The sequence below is a fragment of the Rhipicephalus microplus genome, chromosome X, assembly GCF_043290135.1.
Source record: "Rhipicephalus microplus isolate Deutch F79 chromosome X, USDA_Rmic, whole genome shotgun sequence".
Taxonomy (NCBI): domain Eukaryota; kingdom Metazoa; phylum Arthropoda; class Arachnida; order Ixodida; family Ixodidae; genus Rhipicephalus; species Rhipicephalus microplus.
In genome coordinates, this window is record NC_134710.1 from 283,927,891 (window position 1) to 283,950,824 (window position 22,934).

A 22,934-nucleotide genomic window follows, 5' to 3' on the forward strand; every position below is an offset into this window, starting at 1 on the left:
TCGTCCAAGAACGACGGCATTCTTCGCGCCGGCTCTAGCCGTGTGCGAGTTGACGCTAGAGCTGTCACGAGCAGCGAAATAGTGCAAGTAAATGCTCGTGAGCAGGACATTATTCATAGACTTGAGTCAACACGGCAATAGCGCGAAAGACTGCAGTTTTCACCGGTGCAAGCGATGCGTCATCGGACTCCACCGCGGACCTTGCAGCTCCGTATGTGATGATTGACATGGAGGTCCTGAATGAGCTGCTCGCTGCTTTCCTACGCTGCAGAGTATGTGGCAGGTGAGCAAAATTAGTCACGGGTGACCGCGACTATGGCCTCGCTAAAAAATGATAGTGAAGTGCGACTGTTGTGGTGAAGTCACGCCGGCATGGAACTCTCGCCATGTTAATGATGATAAGTCCTGCAATTTATTTGCGGTAAGCATTTTATCCACGCGTGCGATTCTCTTCAGTGGGAATGACCGGACAGCCATGAACGATATTTTCGCGGCGATGGGACTGTCGCCGCGGGGGCTGCACAATAAGACGTTTCAACAGCACTTGAAACAAACCTTAGAACCGGCTGCAACTCGAGCTGCCGCGACCATTATGACTCGGTGCGCGAGTGAAGTAAAGGAGTTATACGAGGAGATGTGTTTTGGGCACAAAAAGAACATTGCCGTGTGCTATGACGGCACTTGGTTAACACGGGGCCAATCCTTTCACATTGGTGTTGAAACGGTTGTCGAACTGTTTACAGGATATGTGATTGACTACCATGTGATGTCCAACTTTTGTTTGGGTTGTGAGAACAGCCCTAAGCGAGGCAGTGAGGGCTATGATATCTGGAAGTCAAGCCACTAGTGCCAGAAGAATTCAAACTGCAAGTCTGGCCAAATGGAGGTAGAAGTTGGCAAAATTTTGTTTGAACGATCACTTCAGCGGCATGACCTTCGTTACACCACGGTGTTGTGCGATGGTGACAGCTGCACATACAACGCCATAAAAGAAGCGAAAATTTATGGCTAGATTGAAGTGCAGAAGGAGGATTGCGTAAACCACGTCGAGAAACGCATGGGTACTGCACTACGCAACCTAGTGCAACAATACAAGGGGGAAGGCAAACGAAGCCTTGGTGGCAAGGGGAGATTGACTGCCGAACTGATCGACCGGTTGGCTGTCTACTATGGGCGAGCGCTAAAATCGCACATAGGTGATGTTGAAGCCATGAGCCGGGCAGTGATGGCAACGTTTCATCACGTCACCTCTACCAACAGTTGCCCGAACCACCAACTGTGTCCAACTGGTGAGCAATCTTGGTGCCGCCACAACGCAGCAAAGGCTAAAGGGGAGCCAGAGCCCAAGCACAAATATAATTTACCTAGTGATGTGGCTGCAGCTCTCTTGCCGGTTTACCTGCGATTGTCGGAGAGGAGACTGCTGTAAAGATTCCTCAGGGGAAAGACCCAGAACTCAAATGAGTCTTTCCACTCAGTAATCTGGAGCCTACTATCAAAAGAGCAGCACTGGTTGTTGATTGCAGTACAGGCAGCTGTAGCAGAGGCTGTGCTGCATTTTAATGCTGGTAATGAGCCCGCTGCTATGGCCGTGCTAGCAGAATTGAATGTGGACATAACACCTGCTGGGTCCAACAGGGCAAGAGAAAAGCACCTGCGGCGTAGCACAAGTTCTGCTAAAAAAAAGGGCAGCATCACTTGGCCTAACTAAGGCAGTGAATAAAAGGCACCATGACAAACTGCATCTCGATTACTTCCCTGGATCATTTTGAGATACTTTTTCTTTGAAGGGAGAGTGTGTAAATAAATTTTTTTTACCCGTTTCCCCAAAGTGGCATTTCTGATGATGTCATATTGGAACCACCATATCTCCGGTTCTACTCAACTAGTCTCAATAATTTCTTTTTTGACAGAAAAGTGGTGAATTGACAAGTGCAGTAGGACTAGTATACAGCTACATATCATTGAAGAACATTTATAAAAATAATCATTTTAGAAGGTATTATTGGGTTTCAGAAGTGAAATTTGAGATGCCCTAATTTAATTCAAAATTGTTGTAAAATATTGATTCTTGTCTGATTGAACACGTGTACCATCCTTTATCACTGTAATGTTGAAGTAATTTCCATAATCATTTCTAATTTGTCTAAAAATGTTTTTTGTCGTTTTCTCAAAACTGCGTTTTTGATCATGTAGTTTTGGAGAGACGATATCTCTGGTAATACTTATCCTATCGCATTTATTCTTGTTTTTTTTTTAGAAAAGGGGACAAATGGGGACTGTAGTAGGCCTAAAATTTGAACAAATAACATGAAACATGTTTTCCTATAGTAATAATTGCTCCAAGGTGTTACTGAAGCCTTTTGCTTGCAAATGCTTGACATGCTGTAACTTTGGCTCAAATCACTCTAGAACATTTATTCTTGTACCACTTCAATCTCTGACAACACAGGATCATTTTCATATGCCAGTGTCTTTGATGACAACCAGCATTAAAGAGAAAATTTAACTCCCAATTAGCCAATGAAAAAAACACGAACTTCTCGATATTTTGAAAAGTACTTATTGCAGAGAAAAAGTAATTGCATATTTGAAATCAGCATGTCACAATACATAAAGCATGCAAGTTTGATCAAAATTTACTCATAAATAAAAAAGTTTTTTTTTAAGTGGGGTGCAAACGGCCTACCTGTACCATCAACCATCTATGCTACAAATGCGTCCGTCCAAGTGGCTCAACTTTGCGGCTTGGAATGTTGGCTCAGCTCCATTGACCAAATAAAACAGTGCCAAGGCATCCCTGCCAACCTGTATCCAGGAGTCGAGTCCTCAACCATTGCCACAAAAGGCGGTAAGAGGTGGTGACGGAAGACATGTACTGCCATGAGCTTAAACACCACCTGCCCAGGATATTAGCTTCTAAATAAGCTCCTCGCAAATCCAAAAAGGTTCTGCCTCCCTCTTCTTGGCTGTGCAGACCATATGTTCATATTCACGCACAATGTGTTGAATTTTTTCTTTGTCATGCGGATAAATTTTTATGCAAGGGGTACGAATTGTCGACTAAAAAACAGTCAGAAGGTAGCTATAGCAAACAAGAAGGTGCATTTTTTGTGACTATTGCCAAACGTGTTTTTCTATTTTTATGTAACCTGCCCGTTATACGCGTAAATAAAACAACATGCTCCGCACGAAAATCCTCAGTGTCCTATTCATTCACCCATCAAGTGTTTTTTACCGTGTGCACAAAGTAAAAATGCTCTTCCTTGAATGCTTGGTGCTAAGGAGAGCAGCACAATGAAAGAGAATGAGATATAGAGAAGCAACATTCAGTCGGTGGTGCGCTACAGCCTTGTGAAACTTCCGTAGCGTACTGGGCCGATCGCGGAGGCAGCGTCACCTCAGGAAAAAAGACGGCAGAGGGCCATGTTTCATGCCACTCCCAGGGGTACCGTATTTACTTGAAAATAGGTCGGGCATGAATATAGGTCGACTTCTACTCATAGTGTTCTACAAGAGAAAAAAAAATCGAATTTAGGTTGAGCAATGTTTTTTTTTTAGTTAAGATACAGATAAATTGAAACGTAGCACAGCTCTATTTACATAACTCAGCGCCCTAATCATTGCCGGGGCCGTCATCTTGTCAGATGTGCAAGGATCGTCATCGGATTCTCCGCAAGCATCTGCGACTTCCCAAACAACGTTGTCCTTGCTGGCACCGGTGCTGATTGCTGGGCCACGAAAGGCACGACACCGACATTGGCACGTAAACAGACGGTCCCGCTGTGTTCACCAACCCCTATTCAACGTATATATACAGAACTCCTGCTGCATGGCAATATTGCTCGAGCCCTCGGTGAAAAGCCTCACTTGGCACTTGAAGTAACCTGTGTAGCTCCGCCGACGTCACATCGCAACCGGGCACAACCAAATGGTGGTGGTGGTTAGAAGAAGGAGGCACCTAATTTCTGCAGCCCGGTAGGAAGCATGGCGCCGCACCTGAAGCAAATGCGAACCGTCACCCTGCCATGCCAATCATACAATGAACCAATCACGAGGTGGCGACGGCGAGGCCTCAGGCCAGTGGCAGTGCGGCTGCGTGCCGGAAGGCAGTGCCGGAAGCACGGCTAGCGGACTAGAGACTTCACGGCCAATACCTAGGGAAATCGTGGGTTTCATTGCAAACACGGCGGAGCGGCTGCATTTAGCGGGGGTGGTACGTGACTGTTGCATAAATAACTTTTTTCTCAATTACTTAGGTAGTCAGAAAGGAAGAAGGGGTTTTTTATCTCAGATTTTATGGTATATAACATGTGTATGCAGCAGGAAGCGCTTGAGAAACAGCGGGCGCAGCAGTTGAACGCCATAAGCTCAGCGCTTTTGGTTGGTTTCATTGTGAATATAGGTCAAGATTCTTTGGTCATAAATATCAGTGTACAGCTAGTTATTAACAACATTTTCGGGAAAAATAAGTCGACCTATATTCGAATAAACACGGTAGTTTTACAACTGACAGGATCTAGTAACGTTGGTACCTCTTGTCCTTTAGATGCAGTCTTAACAGTATCATATTGAGCTATAGCAACAAAGAGAGCTTTACAGATAGACGCGAGATGAAAAACCAAGGTTTTTGTCCAAGATTACATATTTTTCATTTCAATTCGCGTTCACAAGTTGACTTTCTCTACTTTCACAATAAAGAATCTGAAGACTGTAAAAAACCCGAAGTAGGTTAAAATTGCTCCTAAAAAACACAAGGTGCCTACACAAAACTAAAAAGAGCTCATTGTCTATAGAGTCCCCTGGAAATTGTCACCTGGCTACTTGCTATTGCATTTCGCATGAGGAGTTCACTCAAGCCACATGTTCAAAATAACAATGATTGCCAAGCTCTCATGATGGAAGAAATGATCTTAAAGAACACATCTTTGCCGCACAGATGAGCTTTCATTTATGTGCAGTTTTAAGATCCATATTTAGGCAACTTCATAAGTTTAGACACCTTGTTAAGTTTAGACAACATGTTTTTTGGTACTTCACGTAGCCAGATCAGGATGAAGTTTTTCCCAGATATTCCTTAACATCTGAAGGGTGCAAGTATTTCCTTAAAAACTTGATATTGCCAGTATAATTAATACGAAACTAAAGCAAGCAATTAGTATGGGTGGAGGATTTTAAGAATTCTCAGATCACAATTTTTCTTGTCAATCAATGCCCTATACGCATTTTCTTCGTAGTTATTTGCATCCTAGAGTTAATGTGAAGCTATAGAAGCCATTGATAGCTCTGAACCATTACAGTTCAATGACATAAAAATTTCGTCCAAAAAGAATGATATTTTACACATTTTCATGGCACAAAATGAAAACTATGCAACTTAGTGTGAGACTAATTACATATTTGAAATCAGCATAAAAGTCAGTATATGCTTAGGTGAATGAAAAATTTTATTACCCTAAGCTACAGATAAATTAAACGTTTTTTTCTAACCACATCTACCCTTAACAACATGGTACTATCATTTGCCGATTAGTTTCTCGACTGAAACCATTACAAATGCTAGAATAGATTGCACATTCGGGCAACTTTACAATTATTTTTAGTCCACAATTTTGCAGAAAATTACTACAAGCCAACACTAACCTCAATGCCAGTTTTTAACCCCCCTTTTTTTTTTCATCTCATGTGACCATAAAGCACAAACTTGCACGCATGCTTAAGGCGTAATCACAACCCTCACATGTGTCTCCCTGCAAGTGTTGATGACCAACTAAGTGCGTGAAAATGGCAAGGTGGTCACGGGCACGCACCTGGGGCGGGGACCGGGGCTGTGGGGAAGTGAAGTTCATGGCAACGTGCTCCAGGATGGGCTGCAGCTCAGAGTCCTTGCCCTTGGCCAGGGGGTTCCTGCCCACCAGGCGCTTGACACTTCGGTAACGGTCATACAGCGGCCGCATAAGATTGCGATCAGCCCGACGTGAGGGCCGGCCGTGCACACTCTCAAATCGCAGCAGTGCCTTCTGCAATGCCAGCTTTTCTTCCAGCACTTGCTCACGTGTCATGTCCTGTAAGGGAGAAAAAAAAACAAATGTTGAGAAAGTCCTGCACACTATTAGCATAGTGCAGAGCCACAGAATCAATGCGAGAAAACCTTAAAACATTTATTATAATTGTAACACACTAGAGCTCTTAGTGTTAGAACTAGAGATGACTGAACTAGCGCAGTACCATCAATTCACAAATCTATACAAAGCAACAATGTCCCTAAACTTCATGCCATCTTAATAATTAAGCAAAGCTCCCCACCAATACAGCTACTTGAAAAGTCCTACCATCAAATGGGAAGAATTATTAGATGAGCAGTCAGTTAGCACTAGGTTTGAAAAATTAGAAGCCAGTATATAAGAAGTCGGAGGCAAAGCAAACCAGCTGCAAGTAGTAATACTGATCACGGAGAATACAGTTGACTCTCAATAAACGCAACCTGAAGGGACCAGTAAAATGTGTTCTGTTCAACAGGAATTCTATTTACTGAGAGATGAATAGGAGCACACAATGCAAGAACGAAACCGATCTTGTTACAAGCATTTGTTACACTTAAGCAGCAGTTCCTGTAAACAGATTTTCATTTACTGAGAGTCTACTGTAACTCTGAACTGCTCGTTTCTCTGTGCGCTTGTAACATTATTATATGCACATTTACTGCACTCTTACACATAAAGTGCTGTGGTGCAATTCAGCTAGGCAAGCCAAGGTTGATTACAGGGGCTTACATCCACACTGTCTGGACGCTGGGCAGCCCTGCGCTTTTCAGCCAGGGACATGAGGGTGTCATTCAGCGCCCTCTCCATCACTTGCGTCGGCTTGGCTGAGCCATCGTCCATATCACACAGCCCTCTGAGTGATTCCCGACCCCATGTTGAGAAGCTCAGGTAGGCAGGCTCCGGAAGGCTATTCTCCTCCTTTACATCTGCGTTAAAAAAAAAACGGACCAGTGGTGTCTTTCGAGAAGCCATAAGAAGAAAAAGGCTCATCACAATTCTAGAAGAACATGAGCAACATACAAATTATCAAGTCACAGAGCTCACAAATATATAAAAGGAACATGAAACATGCACTTCTTCAAATAAACATGTCTTTAAGGCTGATGATTAAAATAAAAAAATGCAGTACAACTTCCCTGACGTAATATACTGATGAGGAGATTTCACACAGGTCAGTGATGGATAATTTCCTCAAATAAAGCTTTTACATTCTATAGTGCCTATTCCTTTGTTAATTTTAATCGTAAGTGTTATACATATCAGACCGTCACTCGTAAATGCAAAGCATAAGCCCATTCATTCTTATAAACTTTGTACATTTCCTGTATACAGTCTGCCACTAATAGATTTCTTTCATTCACCTAAGGCTATGTACCTGTGCTCTAAAACATTTGTACCCTTTAGGAATATACTGATTTCTCTCTCAATAGGTTATCATCATCTGGCTTGTATCAGTTTTCTGTCTTGAATGCTCGTCACCTGTCAATGAATACTGCGTCAACATCGATAGCATGCAAATCACTTGTGACCCGATGGCGCTGTGTGCATGGCATTAAAGCAAGGAAAGGCACTCGAGACAATGAACGATTATTGTTGTGCAACAAAAGACTCCTTCCTTAAAGAGTGCGAACTGCTTTATGGGTGTAGCATGCAAACAGTGACCAGAAACAAGCGTTGCTCACTCTTCAAATCCTTTCGCAGCTTGTTCAGCTCTAGCAAGGTCCTCTTCATTTCTGCATGGTTCATCTTTTCTGCATGAGATGGCTGCAAAGTAACAAATAGGAATGATTAAATTGGGAAGGACTTCAACATAGCTGCCGATTTCCATAAAATTTTTCTTAATATGCCCAAATGTTAACGCTTGTTTGCGATTGTCATACACGTGCTAATGGTTCTGAGACATTCGTTTGCATGCAGCTTATGGCAGAATCCAGTAAAGAAAAGTACAAATCTGCATATTTATTGTCTTCTAAGTTCTCATTAAATTACTTAAATGCATACCGACAGCAGTGCCACCCACTTCACTCATTCAACGTATAGTTAACACTATTTTTTGCAGTGATTATGCGCATGCATTTCACAAATCTTATATTTATATTTTTTCGTGATGTAGACCATTCTAGTTGAGGATGCAAAACAGTATGCTTGCTTGTGGTGTTCCTGAGGAATCAACGCTGTTACCTGCTAAAGTACACTGTAAATTTTTATAAAAGAAAACACCCGAGCGCATGGCCTGCGCTCTGCGGTGGCTTCCTACAGCCCCATCAACCCACAGCCAAAGGAAGCACGTCGGCATTTGGCATCATCTATTGCCAAACAAAATAACGAGTCATGGCCATTGTATAACCTCTCCTAGATAACCCTGCTGCTCCATTTGATAATAGATGGGCCCGCCAAAAGCACACGCACTTTCTTTTGCTCTCGGTCGATGATGCAGTAGGAAGCCGCCACAGAGCACAGGCCATGCGCTCGCGTGTTCCCTTTCATAAAAAGTGACACAGCACATGGCCCATATCTTAAGTTTTATAGCATTTTTACATATTTCTAATCAAAAGTTAATGTTTTGGGGGCTCAGTAGCAGTACCTTTCGAGCAAAGATCTGCAATGAAAAAGTAAGCAGACAGTACGATGTTGCAATTTGCCTGATGAAAAGCTATTTCATTATTCTGTTTTCCTTTCCCGTTTCCAAAAAATTAACTTTATTAGAAATGCTTGCAAATATTTCAATACATACCCTATATCCGTGTTCTTTCTCAAAATTTTCTTCAAACTGCTTTACTTTCTTCTTCAACCCTGAAAAACAAATTAAGAGTAAGTCATACACTATGCCTTCAATGGAATGAATGTATATATGTATGATGAGCCTGTTTGAGTTTAATAGTGATTGATTGATATGTGGGGTTTAACGTCCCAAAACCACCATATGATTATGAGAGACGCCGTGGTGGAGGGCTCCGGAAATTTCGACCACCTAGGGTTCTTTAACGTACACCTAAATCTGAGCCCATGGGCCTCAGCATTTCCGCCTCCATCAAAAATGCAGCCGCCGCAGCCGGGCACGACATGCGGGTCAGCAGCCGAGTACCTCAGCCACTAGACCACAGCGGCGGGGCTTTGTTTAATATTGTACTTACCATGAACTCTCTTGGACAGTTGCTTCACAGTTGTTTGGCTGGCTTCTTCATCTTTAAAGTTCCTGCAATTGGAAGCCATTTTCTATAGTACTCACTGATTTGCAAAAAATGCATGAATAATGTGCGAACCCCCTAATGGCTACACGACCACAATCGCACAACACTCTGGCCACCGAAATTATTCTCTTCATTAAAGTAGTTTATTCCTCTATTATCTGAATAAAGTGCATCGTACAATTTGTGAGAGAGAGAAAAAGGTACAAAATTTCCCCCTGTACCAACTCCCGCCAAATATAAAGCGGCAATTCCCTTCATTAGGATCAATTGTTAGAAGATGACGGCCATTCGATTCCCTGAATTCAGAGCAGTGACACAGGGAAACTACAAAAGATAGGCAGCTTCCTCCCTATGAAAAACTCTACTAGATGATGGAATATACACAAGCACGCTTACGATTTCAGGAACTCATCTTGCTCAACAGGAGGAGATGGAGGCAGGTTTGGATCCAGGTGGAGGCTGCAAATCGACAAAAGCACAAACTTATAAGGCTTATTGTTGCTGTGTGATACAATATGATATTTGAATACTGCTCAGCTGGACTTGCACAGATACTACAAATGCCCAACTTGAGGCTTGTGCGAATATTCAAGTGCTTGGAATATTAAAAGTTATTACAGTCTTTGTGCTCACTTCAATTGAAATTTAAAGTTACCAAAAATTTTGTAGTATTCGAAATGAGCGTATAAATGTATTTTGACCACATGTAACCTCCTGTAAAGTTTTTACTGCAGTAAAGAAGTGCTAAGCCATGAAAACACCTGTCTAGGAGAAATCCGCACTACTGAGAAGCCCTATTTCAAGAGCATATTGCCCTCCCATCAATTCATCAACTTTTAAGTTTAAAAGCTTGTTGTTATACAAGCATAAATGCTCTAAGTATAGTGAATTCTAAAACTTCCTATGGACCAAAAAGTGGCATTTGCAAAAGCATTGTTTCAATTAAAAAAAATATTGAGAAGGTGTGTTAGGTGAAGATAACTATGCATATTTTTCAGTATGATATGAAATGAATACCGTATTTACTCGCGTAATGATCGCACCCCTAAATTTTGTCATCTAAATTCGACTTTTTTTTTTTTCCGCGTAATGATCGCACCCTGAACTTGCCGCATCGACATGTCATGTGCCAAGTCTAGCTGAACGCGCCTATCATTGTTTCTGTGATCTGAAAGCGGGCATCACTATGCTAATGTCGTAAATTTACTGATTTAAATGAAAGCATTCCTTATTTAGATGGAATAAACTGTTTTGACGCGCGTGACGTACTCACAACTTCCATAACTGACGCAAAGAAGAAAAAAAATGCGGTGGCTTCGCTCCACAAAGTGCTTAGCTCCGTCAGCCGCCATGTTTGTTTTGACATCCTGCACTGTTACAACGGCGGCCGCCTGTTGGTCAACCTGTGTTCATCCCGCACCAAGGTTTTTTTTTTTTTTTTTTTTCCCCGAGACCACATTTTTTTTTTTTGTGTGTGTGCTTTGTGATTGTCGGTTGAAGCGCGGTTTCACCATGGAGCAGTATGCGAGCTTTACTGCCGCCTTCAAGCCGAAGGCGCTTGACTACGCGCTAGAAGACGGCAACCGCGCTGCCGACAAACATTTCCGCGTCAACGAAATCCGGATCCGATATTGGAAAAAACATCACGACATGTTCATGGCTACTGACAGCACGCGATGGGCCTTCCGCGGACCCAAATCTGGCAAGTTCCCTGACATTGAAAAGGCAGTCCTCGAAAACGTGAAGGACATGCGCAAAGATGGTTATGCAGTGTCATTAGACATGATACAGACGCAGGCGTGCACAGTTTCCCAGAGGCTGGAAATAGCCACAAAGGACTTCCGCGCCAGTTCCGGCTGGACGACACGCTTCATGCGACATTTCCATTGCGCTCTCGACAGAACAGAAGATGACCCTCTGTGGGACAGTGAAGACACTGCCGGTTCTAACAGGGAATCGTGCAGTGACGACACTGACGCCAGTGCGGCTTCGGAGTCTGAATGAACGTTAGGGGGTCAGAGAGGTAAAAAATAAAAGAGCAGTGTGCCATGCGTGTAGCTCCTGCGTAATGCGCGCATTTTATTACAAAGGTAAGCCTTAATTTACATTTATTTTTGGTTATGTTATTGATAGCTACCGTAAGAATTCTTATTAGTGACTTTTTTGCGTTTCTGGTGCTCAGAATATTTTTTCACAAAAAGCTTACCCTGCGTAATGATCGCATCCCGAAGTTGGAGTCAATTTTTTGAAAAAAAAAAAAAAAGTGCGATCATTATGCGAGTTGATACAGTATTATTCGATTTCAGTTCGAAATTATTTGACCAAATCACTACTTGCTTCAAACTTGCTTCGAACCTAAATTTTACTATTCGCACAAGCCTGCGCAATTTGGTTTCCCTATTTCCTACTACCTCTTCAAAGCATGCAAAAGCAATGTACAGTACTCACGGATTCGAACCTGACATCATATTTTTTAGTATAATAACCACAATGAGAAATGGCTCACAACAGCTTCATCCTGTTGCTGCAAATATGGCCCCTAAAGCTTATATCTATATTGATGTAGGTGTTCCAGTCAAATTTACACAAATGATAGATGCTGGAAACCAAAGTATGAGCAATGTTTAGCCCTAAATTTTGGCGCTTAAATCCATCAGTACTGTTGAAAGTATGAAACATTTTAACGATGTGCCCCATCAAAAAAACTGTTTAGTAGATGAAATCGCTTACTGAAATATGACAGCTGTATGAATTCAGCAAAATTGACGAATTCAGGCAAATTCATCACATAATGCAAACATGCCATCAAATGCAAGCGCAAAGATTTCTGCCATATAAGTTGAGTGGCACTAGTTTTTACGTACACAAGTATGTAGCCTCTACCAGCAGTAAAACATGTCAGTCACTGCCCTTCTCACATCATTAGAGCGCTAACATTTTGTAATCGATGCACCAAGTTTACAGAGCAACCAGAGAAAGAAACAGGATAGTGAATATGTTTATGTCATTCCATTTGACAAGAACAAGTAAACAGTGTTAAAGTATGAGTAATCCATCAGTGACATCTAATGATTGGGATCACTAACCTTCTATGAGACAGGTAGCTCCTGTAAGCACTGGGTGACAATGGAGCCTCGTAAGAACTGAAAAAACACACAACAATGCCACTTTTAGAATGCACCAGAACATTGAGAGAAATCACAAAATCAAAAAAAAAATTTTAAGGGGTGAAACAAAAGAGGGAAAGAAGGAAAAATTGGAGACTCACTTTGCTTTCTGGAGATATGGCATTACTGGCTCTTCATCAACGAGGGCCTGAACCATGGGCCAGCTAAACCGATGTTCGGACAGAACAGGTTCTACAACAGGAACAGGTGCATACAATGAGCACTTTGAAGTGAAATAAGATAAGGCACACATAAAATAGGTTGCAAGCAATGCGAGATTTCAAATGTGAGAGCATACTGAGTATGTGGCAGAATGTCTACAGACTCTGTGTTCATATAGTAAACTTAAAGTTACCCTGCGCTTACAAGATACAATCACTTAATTATTCACTAAAAAATTGGGAAGAAACTGTTGTGCACTTTTTTAAACTGTGTATTGTCTACTTGAGTTGCATACCCAACACTACCCCTGTTTGAATGTTCTGTAGTAAAACCTTTGAGTCTGCAAGAGCATTTGCAATACATTTTACATACAGATGAATGCCTTTATAAGAGACACTGTTGTAAGAAAGAAATTAGTATAAGAGACACCAGTATGCCTTCATTGAAATAGAGGTGTTCATAAGAAAATGCATATGTGGTACATGCTTATAAGAGACACCTCATATAAAAGACAAGAATGGCTCCCTGGTGCATGTCTCTTAGAAAGGGGTTGAACTGTATAATCCAGCCTTTAGTTCAAGATTATAAGTCCTTAGAGTAAGCTAGCACATTCCACATCCCTTCAGGTACATCCTAATTTTGCCATTAGAAATAATACTAGGTCTGTATTAACATTCTATTTGCCCTTTCTGTTGTACTTTTATTTATGATGAAAAAACCCTAATGTTTAGTAGCCTAATCTGCATGCATTTTTAAGTATGCTCCAACTTTAAGTGAAATAAAACGTGTGTAGCCCCAGTTGAATGCAACTGCCCTGCATGCTTAACCATAACACTGGCAGTGAACTTTATGCCATAAAAATAATAAGAAACTTTAGAATTAAGGCCAATAAGCTTTTAGTAATCAAACTAATATAAAATGCTGACCTTCTTCACGGAAGCTGTTGAGGTCCAGCGGTGGGATGCTGTCTTTGCTCAGAGTGCTGGGGGTGTTCGGTACTGAGCCATCTGCTTCCTCTGGGCCTCCATTAACCTCCCGCCCACCACATGGTGGATGATAGGGCTCATCAATGTCCGCCATGGGGCGGTCTGCAGAGCCCTCTTCAGCTGCCTCGGCTCGTGTGCTCTGGTATCGAACATCTTGCAAAAGCAGCTGCACGTACAGAAGACATTGCATTAGGGACCCCTAAGAGCACGACACAAAGAAAAAGCACAGTGACGCTGCCAAAAGCTTCTACACAGCCAATGTCACTAAGAGCTTGACACCTATGTACTTGAAACACATTTCAAGTACGTTGTTCATCTGGTACAACAGTACTTAACGACACAAAGAAAAAGCGCAGTGATGCTGCCAAAAGCTTCTACACAGCCAATTTCACTAAGAGCTTGATACCAATGTACTTGAAACACATTTCAAGTACGTTATCTGGTACAACAGTACTTTTCTGTGAGTAGTCTATCGAGCGATCTAACGACGTACCATATAAACCGGACTATAGGTAGAGTGGGAATATAGGTCGACCCCCCAAGTTCAGGTTACCGAAAAAGAAAAAAAAGGAAAACAACCCAAAAACTGCCGAACCACATTTATTTGCGAATTGGGCGCACCACATCAGGATCGTCGGAGCTCCCTTCTACCACCATCGCAACTGCTCCTATTCGTCCGACGAAGCACCACTGTCTTCTGAAGACGAGAGTTTGTCGCTGGCCGCCTCCCACAGTGCATCGTCTTCAGTGCCATCCAGCGAGTTGCTGATGCAACATTTCTTGAAAGAATTTTCCACCAAGGGATCTGGCAAGGAGCGCCAGGCGAAAAGCACCCAGCCACAAACAGTCGCAAGCGGAGGCCTCTGTAGGCGGCCCGTCGGTGTCTTGGGGTTGTCGCCGGACATCCACTCTTGGTATTCCAGCCGCACTCGGTCTTTGAACGGCTTGTTTAGTACAACGTCGAGCGGCTGGAGGGTGGACGTCATACCACCTGGTATCACGGCAAGGTCCGTTTTCCCGTCACCGAGTGCGTGTTTCACTGCATCGGTTAAGTGGCCACGAAACGCATCCAACACCAGCATGCTGCGAAGACGCAGCAGTGCACCTGGCCGACAGTTCCACACCACTCGTATCCATTCGTGCATCATGGCCTCGTCCATGTATCCCTTTTTGTTGACGCGAACTACAACACCGGGCGGGAACACTTCCTTCGGCATTGTCTTGCGTTTAAAAATGACGAAGGGCGGAAGCTTTCTACCATCTGCCGTGCATGCCAGCATGATGGTGAAGCGCGAGTGCTCGTTGCCAGTGGACAGCAGCTTCACATCCTTGGCGCCGCGCTGCGCGATCGTGGTCGACGAAGGCATGTCAAACCACACGGGGGTCTCATTGGCGTTGCCAATCTGCCCCATCATGTAGTCGTTCTGCTCCCGAAGCCGGTTTACGAAGCGCTGAAAGTTTATGAGGTTGTCCTCGAACTCCTCCGGCAACTTTTGACAGATGGATGTGCGCCGCCGGAGAGAAAATCCTTTGCGTCCCATAAATCGACGCACCCAAGAGTTCGGTGCACGAAACTCTTCTCTCGTGAGCCAAGCTTCCCGAGTGAGTTCCACAGCTTTCTTGCGAATGGTATCCACGGTCACTGGCAGCAAGCGCGCACGAACTTCCCGCACAAAGTCCGCTAGCTTATCCTCCAGCTGCGGATGAACGGCATTTCGTCCACGAAACGACATTTTTCGAGGATTGAACATCTGCAGCTTCCCTTTCTGCACCCTCCAATAGCGCACGCTTTTTTCCGATACACCAAAGCGGCGCTGAGCAGCCATATTCCCGTTCGCTTCTGCGAACTCAACAACATCTAGTTTAAACGCAGCTGAGTACTGCCTCCTCGCACCGATTGACATATTCAGTGAACGAAAAAAAAAAGGCCACTAAAAATGCAGCGCAATGTCAAGCGGAGCGAAAACTCAGAACAGATCAGAAGCAAATCACGAACACAAAGAAAACAGGCTGCGATTGGATTTGGATGCAGATATGGCCGCGTCTGGCTTGACAAGCGCATGCAAGCCATATGTTGCCAGACAGCGTCGCACTTTCGGCTAGACGCCGCTATATAAGACGAGGGCATTAGCTTATTATTTTATTGAAAATATCTCGACTTATATTCCAGTTTATACGGTACCTGCCTATCACTGCCACGTTGAATGCCTTACAATACATAAAATATAAGCAGTATTTTCATGAAAGAAGAGCCAGGCAAAGCTTATGGACAAGCATTTTCATTTTTTGTTACAGTGAATTTCCCGACACACCACCATCACAGAATGCGAAACGAAGATTGTAAAAGGAGGAAAGCTTAATGCATTCTTAACAACCAGACCTCCACAACCCGTAGTGGCATGATGGCAGATGTACATGCTCAGCAACATTTTACATTAACATCCATTCTTAGTGACCTAGTTCTAATAAATGTGAGAATAAATGACAGACAATAAACCGTTTACAATAAAATGTTTCTAACATGTCACTGTTTTAAAAACAACTACAAGCAAGCGAGTGTAAACATGCAAAATTGCAATCACACATTCAAACAAAGACTTACTTTGCACAACAAGTACAATGTAAGTGTGGCACACAGCACGATATTCCCAGAAAGCAGAACACCCTTGTCACTGACCGGTTTAGGTCGTTCTGCATTCCGGCAGGCCTCGTGCCACTCTTGTGAGCTCTCTGGGCAAGGGCTGGATGGCGTCTCGATTTCACGCCTCTTGGGTTGCGGTGGGTGTGGACTCAAGTCGCGATTTGAGTCATCCCCAGACACCCCAGCTTGACCATTGTTCCCAGATGCCATCTGCAGTCAGGTAATTGTGATTAGTCATTATGACGACAAACAAATCATCGCATTATGAGAAGTAGTGGGAAACGACCAAAACTGCAGTATGTTTGCAAATTACAATGCAGCAGGCAATGTTTGTTGGCAATATAACATGTGTAAAAAAAAAATGCACATAAATAATACTTCCAGTCTACTATTAAAGCCATAAATTGAAAGCAGTCACATTAAGCATGACTCTCCTTCATCCAAGAGGTGCAATAACGTGAAACAAGTTTGTTTTTAAACATGTAGCTGTTGGTCATATACTGTAACAGTACAATTGTGTATCAGTCTACAGAGGTCTCACACAAACACATTTCAAGTATGCAACACCAGTCAAGATCCAATTAATAAAGACTTGTTTATACCAGCTCAAAACAAATCCAGGCTAAGAGCAAACACCAAATGTTTAGGAAGGAAGACCCATTAAGCTAGCACATTTAATCTGCCCAAGCAATCTCCAGAATCTTCCACAAGAAAGCAACAAGATTCTTGAAGTGTGCTAGGATTAAGTATGATGTGCAATTGTACATTCCCATTAGCTCCGCATGCTCTGGTAGTTCAGTGCCAGTAGATTTTAGGTGAAGCACCATTTTTTTATTCCTTCAAGCTCAAGCTCACATTTCCTCATGTGGTCAATGAGCCTACAGAGTTGAAGAACATGCATAATACAGCAAAAACCTCACTAATTTGAACTCGGTTATTTTGAAATTCCACTTAATTTGAAGGATTTCTGCAGCCCCGTAGTTTTCAATATAAGTTTGAGCAGATAATTTGAAACAGCGGTCAACACCAGTCCGGTTAATTCGAAAACTTTGTGTGCCATGTGCCCATTTCAGATCCCGATTTCACCACTATGCCCCAGAAATGGCAGCCCTTAGGAACCACAAGACAGTGCAGTGTAGAGATACTAATGAGTGACAGATGAAGCACCCCAGCCACACTTCTGCCAGCGGCAAAAAAAAAAGGGGGGGAGGGCGGTCTTGTGAATAATTAGAGTGTACACTTGCATAAAACAAAACGCTTCACTGCACTACAGCGGTGACACGCACGCAGCGCGTCGCATGCTTTTCGCAACGTCAACTCATCATGATTCATCCATTCTTTCTAAGAATATAACACAGTTACCATAGGTCAACCTGATGCAATTCACGAACCTGATGCAATTCACGATGTATGCAAACTTCCCATTGGCAGTTGTTTTAGCAATTCGCGCACTTGCACTGCTGGTGGAGTGCCTGTCTGTAACGCCTACTTCGAAAACTCAGATAGAAAATTTCAGTCATCATGTTTTTCAACTAAAACACATATCAAATTTGTCACACTGGCCAATATTAAGTGCTTTATTTTACAAGAAAGCATGAACAAAGGTCGCACCATGATGCGCTGACGCTGCGAGAAGCAAGTGCCATACTGCCCGCGTGTCACCACTGTGTTGCAGTGAAGCACGTCTTTTCCGCAAAAGCACATTTTAGCTGATCATGAGACTCTCTCCCCACCCACCCCCGCTGGTAGCAGTGATGCCCGCCGTTCACCCGGCGAAATTGGGCCCTGGCATTGAAGGAGAACGTAATCCTTGGAGCTGCGAACTAGCAAGCACAGCAAAAGATTACCTTGATTACTTTCAATAATTCAAAGTTTCTTGCATCCCACTATTTATGTTTAATTAATTCGAAAACCCACCTAATTCGAAGATTTTTCACAGTCCCAGTGACTTCTTATTAACAAAGTTTTACTGTATACTGCGACTACACCTTTGTCAGCTTATTTGCATATCACTGTACAAGGGAGAGTTGAAAAGAAAAAGCTGCGGGTCAGGCAGCCTGACGCACTCTCATTCCTTGTACGTTTGGTCAGTTACACACATGGCCATCGCACTCACAGGAGAGTATCCGTGCACCGCTTCCAGTGTTGTTACTTCCTCATGGCTGCTGCATCGACGAGATGCCAATTCTGGCTCCACACGGAGGCCAGTGGCTGGCCTCTCCTCAGAGCTTGATCGTGGGGCTGGAGTGTCTTCGCCAGAGATCCTGCGCTCCTTGCGCTTACAGCTGCGACCTGGTATGGCAGCTCCACTTGAGCTTCCTGGGAATGGACAAACAGCGGGGGAATTCAGAAACACACAGGGAGACCGGGGCTGCAATGAAAAAAGTTAGGACATGCCACCAAGTGGTCACAAGGTTATTTTACACTCAAACCTCATTGTGACAAATTCGTTTCTACCATGAAAATACTTAAAGTTTTATCCAAAAATTTATTATAAACAGTTATTTGTAACTGTATATATAGCAAAGCTATTGGTCACTTACTTTGTTATAACTAATAGCTAGTTATATTTGAATTCGGTACAGTACAATCTTGTTAATTTGACCTCTGTTAATTCAGAATTCAGGTTAATTCGGCCACGGCATCTGGTCCCGTCCAACATGAACCTTGTTCTATGACTGAAAACTCTCATTAATTCAGACAAATTCGGCCGCGCTTTGGTTGATTTCAACGCCTGACTGCGGTTGAGTCACAACGGGGAAGCAGCAGCGGATTCTGTCGGCGAAATCGCGGGGCCCTTAAACAACTTTGGGATCTGATTGCGGCCTCTGAGATTCAAAACTTTGTCCATGGGTTGTACATCTCGGAGGCTCTAAAAAAAAAAAAAAAAAAAAAAACCACACACACATGGTGGTCTAAACAACCAAAATGGAAGGCAGTGCATCGCTACTGTTATCAGCAGGCAACCTACAGATTTGCCTTTCCTTTTTTCTTACATGTAGAACACGTTTGCGGGATGGATGAGGTGGATTGCTCACCTCTAGTGTGCTTTAAATTATTTATCTGTACGTGATCAATGCCATCTACGGTCTTACTGTTTGCTGTTTTTTCAAAAGTTTGCCGGTTTTTATTTCGTTTTTATCACTGTGCATTTTTTGTGGGTGTATGTGTGTGTGTGTGTTTGTGTTGTCTACTTCGTGCGCGCGGGCACGTGACCACAATGCGAGTGATGCCGGGATGGCTTCTTCTCCGTCTCCTGCGGCCCCAATTGCCCCAACTCCCGCAGCAAAGAGGGCGAAGTACGAAGCAAAGGATTTGGCTGCGAATGTGAAAATAATGAAGGCATTGCAAGTGGGAGCATCTCGAAAAGAAGTGGTGGAAAAGTTCAATGTGAAGATAAGCACGCTGAGCCATTACGTAAAGAACGAAGAGCAGATTATGCAAGCGTATGAGGGGGCATGTTTGGCGACCAAAGAAACAGGCTTCGGGCAGTGCATCCCAAGCTAGAAGAAGCCCTGTCGTGCTGGATTGCCGTTTCGCACGATGCGCATTTGCCCTTGAGCGGCCCCTTTATCTGCGCATGAGCAAAGAAGTTCACAGTGACTATGAAAATTGATTCCTTCAGTGCGTCGGAAGGCTGGTTCAACCGCTTCAAGAAGCAACACGGGCTGGTGTTCCGCAACGTGTGTGGTGAAAGAGATGCGGTTGACGAAAGTGTTGTGCAGGACTGGCGGTCTGGACTATCTGCACGCCTTTCTACGTAGGAGCCATGCAACATTTTCAACGCTGATAAGACAGCACTGTTCTATAAGGCTCTGCCTGACAAAACAATCGAGTTTAAGGCGGACCCGTGCGTCGGTGGAAAATGAAGTAAAGAGCGCGTGACAGTTCTTCTGGCTGCTAACATGGCCGGCACAGAGCGGCTGCCACTGCTGGTGATCGGGAAGGCTGTGAAGCCAAGATGTTTTAAGAATATTAAGCAGCTGCCTGTCGACTACCAGTTCAACAGAAAGGCTTGAATGACTGTGTCAGCTCAATTGCCGCTTCGCGGCCAAGGCTCGAAAGGTGTTGTTCGTGCTAGACAACTGTAGTGCACACACGAAGGTTTCCAAGCTCGAGAAGATTGAACTGCTATTCCTGCCTCCAAACATAACTGCTTCCCTGCAGCCGATGGACCAGCAAATCGTACAGTTCGTGAAAAGCCGCAATCGATGGCAGGTACTCGAGCGGACGTTGCTCTTCATGGAGTCAGACAAGCAGTACGAAATAAGCCTGCTAAGTGCAATTCACATGCTGACATAGGTGTGGAACAACACATCGCATGCAGTAGTCGCAAACTGCTTTAAGCATAGCAGCTTCGTGCACGACGCTGCTGATCTGGTTGTGATGGCCGATGAGGAAACCGGCGAAGAGCAGGACGGCCGCTATGTGAGCATCATGCCAGCTGATGTGCCCCTTGGCGATTACTTCGCAATTGACAGCGATGTTGCCGTGGCCAGCACAGTGACCGACAGCAATATCGTCGCTGAAGTCTTAGATGGCAAAGAGGAATCGGCTGATGAGGACGTCAGTGATGCTGACGAGCATCCACGCAACACAATGACGGAGGCTGCGCATGCGTTGGCCATTTTGTAGGACATATGCATGCTTTTCTCGGACAGTGTGCGCGGACTAAGCCACCTGCAGAAACTTTGCAAAATTGTGACTTCGTCCCACATTGCGTCCGTGAAGCAAACCGCGATCACAGACTTTTTTAAGAAATAATAGTCTGTTGGTGTAGGAGACATTTATTTAAGTATTTTGTTCATACTCACGATAATTCGTATCCTCGGTTAATTCGGACATTTTCTGCGGTCCCGTGTAGTCCAAATCAATGCGGTTTTACTGTATATAGATATTGAATGTATTTTGCTACCATACTCCCTATAAATGAATGCTTAAAGACAGTCATCGAGGTGGCCCAAGCTTACTTATTTGCAAGATAACATTCTTACAAAGTAGCAGGAAAGCAGCAGTTGAATAGCAACCACTGAAATTTCTACTTTCGCTAACAAGTCACTTGCACTAATGCTGCATTTATTGTAGCCGATTCAAGTTCAATCTGCTTCCTAAACTAAGCCATGCACAAAGCTCAACACAGCACCTACCTTCTTTGGCTGCCCTGTACATGATGGCCTGGTTGCAGCGGTCATCAATCAAACTGAAGGAAAGCAACAAGTATTAATGGTTACACAGTTAGTGACAATATAGCTACAATGCATGTAAACATGTATTCACAAGACCGTCTATGGCAACAGGAGATTCAAAAGCGACTTCATAGAAGCCAGTTTTTTTTATTCAAGTTTAGAGTGTTGCTTACAGCTTGCATTTCCCTATAACTTGATAGAAATTGAATTTTCCAGGTAGAAATGGCTTTCTTAAATGATACTAGGTTTTACTAGCAGGAAATAAACGAACTAAAATTCAAACTTACCAGTTCCTACCACACATATGTCTACACGAGATAACCTCCCCCCCATTTTTCGCTCATAACTAAAAAAGCAGAAAGCAAGAAATTTAAAAAACACTTCATATAAAAAATAAATAAAGAAGGTTACTTTCAAAGGAAAGTGAACAGAAAAGTTTTTTTGTGAAGTTAGGCAGATCTGGCACTAACTATTTCACAACCAAGAAAAGAAACCAAAATAAATCACACAAAATGTGGCAACATACATAAATGTGCTCGTGACAGGTTGTCAAGAAGTCCCCAAATCTTTGATTTCCCTCTGAATACAGATATAAGTTAATGTACATTGCAAGTCTACAATGAAAGCATGCACCAAGAAATCAAGAAACCTATACCATCAATGAACTCTGAATAATCAGGCAGCAGACCGAAAACAAAAAGAACATTCTTTTGAATTCTCGAACCTCCTCGTTTCTTTCCTTCGTTTTATATTTTCCAGGAAAGTTTTCATATTGATGGAACTAGCACTTTTGATATTAGACATTTGAACAAACAAGGTTACCATCACTAACATGATCACAGACTGGTACACGACACCCACCTGTCAATCATGAGCGTCGGCACTGCACTAAGCGTATCCTGTTTCAGCGCCAACATGGCTTCATCCAATGGAGGAATAACAACAGTAAGAGGCTGCATCTGTGAACATGAAATGAAACCACATAGGTTTATGTTGGTGGTATAAAAATTTTTTCCAAAGCGTGCAATTTGTTAAAGCCACACCCCCCATATTTACATCTGAAAATTGCTGCAGCTCTTTGTACCTCTTTTTAAATGAGCTTTTGGAATATTGGTAGCTATGTTAGAAATACACGACCCCAATCTGCTACCACCACATAAGGATGTTCGAATCACTGCGTAGTGTCATCAACTTTGACAGCCTGTATTCTAGCCAAGAACGTACGTGCACAGTTCTGTGGGATTCTTGCGACATGTGAGGGCAAAATGCTCATACTTGGCCAAGATTATAATGGCATTTTGTCCTAAAATAAGATTCTTTTTGTTGGCAGGAGGTGCCTAAATCTTCAAGGCGAGAAAGGGGTAGGAAAACTTCTGAAGTACGAAGGGAAAGCAAGCATGTCACACAGCTTGTGCTGACAAAGTTAAAAAACATATTTGCAGTCTGAACTGTTGATGTGAAGCAAGCTGCAATTTAGTTATTTGTAGGGGTGTGCGAATATGAAATTTTTCAAATACGAATCGAATACGAATATTCATGTTCGAATATCGAATCGAA

At 43.2% G+C, this 22,934-nt stretch overlaps 1 protein-coding gene across 5 annotated transcripts in view; it reads right to left on the bottom strand.

Moving 5' to 3' along the window:
- LOC119161454 (protein FAM13A) overlaps positions 1 to 22,934 on the bottom strand; it is a 196,345-nt gene that overhangs the window by 15,940 nt on the left and 157,471 nt on the right. For all 5 annotated transcript variants that reach the window (XM_037413930.2, XM_037413933.2, XM_037413934.2 and 2 more), the window contains 13 exons: positions 22,239 to 22,336; positions 21,339 to 21,391; positions 18,308 to 18,510; positions 16,228 to 16,401; positions 13,491 to 13,716; positions 12,504 to 12,594; positions 12,322 to 12,378; positions 9,632 to 9,694; positions 9,179 to 9,240; positions 8,779 to 8,837; positions 7,727 to 7,808; positions 6,774 to 6,970; positions 5,811 to 6,065 (listed from right to left, as the gene is read on the bottom strand). In XM_037413930.2, the coding sequence (XP_037269827.2) occupies positions 5,811 to 6,065; positions 6,774 to 6,970; positions 7,727 to 7,808; positions 8,779 to 8,837; positions 9,179 to 9,240; positions 9,632 to 9,694; positions 12,322 to 12,378; positions 12,504 to 12,594; positions 13,491 to 13,716; positions 16,228 to 16,401; positions 18,308 to 18,510; positions 21,339 to 21,391; positions 22,239 to 22,336 (1,620 nt within the window). The remainder of the gene's footprint in view (positions 1 to 5,810; positions 6,066 to 6,773; positions 6,971 to 7,726; positions 7,809 to 8,778; positions 8,838 to 9,178; positions 9,241 to 9,631; positions 9,695 to 12,321; positions 12,379 to 12,503; positions 12,595 to 13,490; positions 13,717 to 16,227; positions 16,402 to 18,307; positions 18,511 to 21,338; positions 21,392 to 22,238; positions 22,337 to 22,934) is intronic.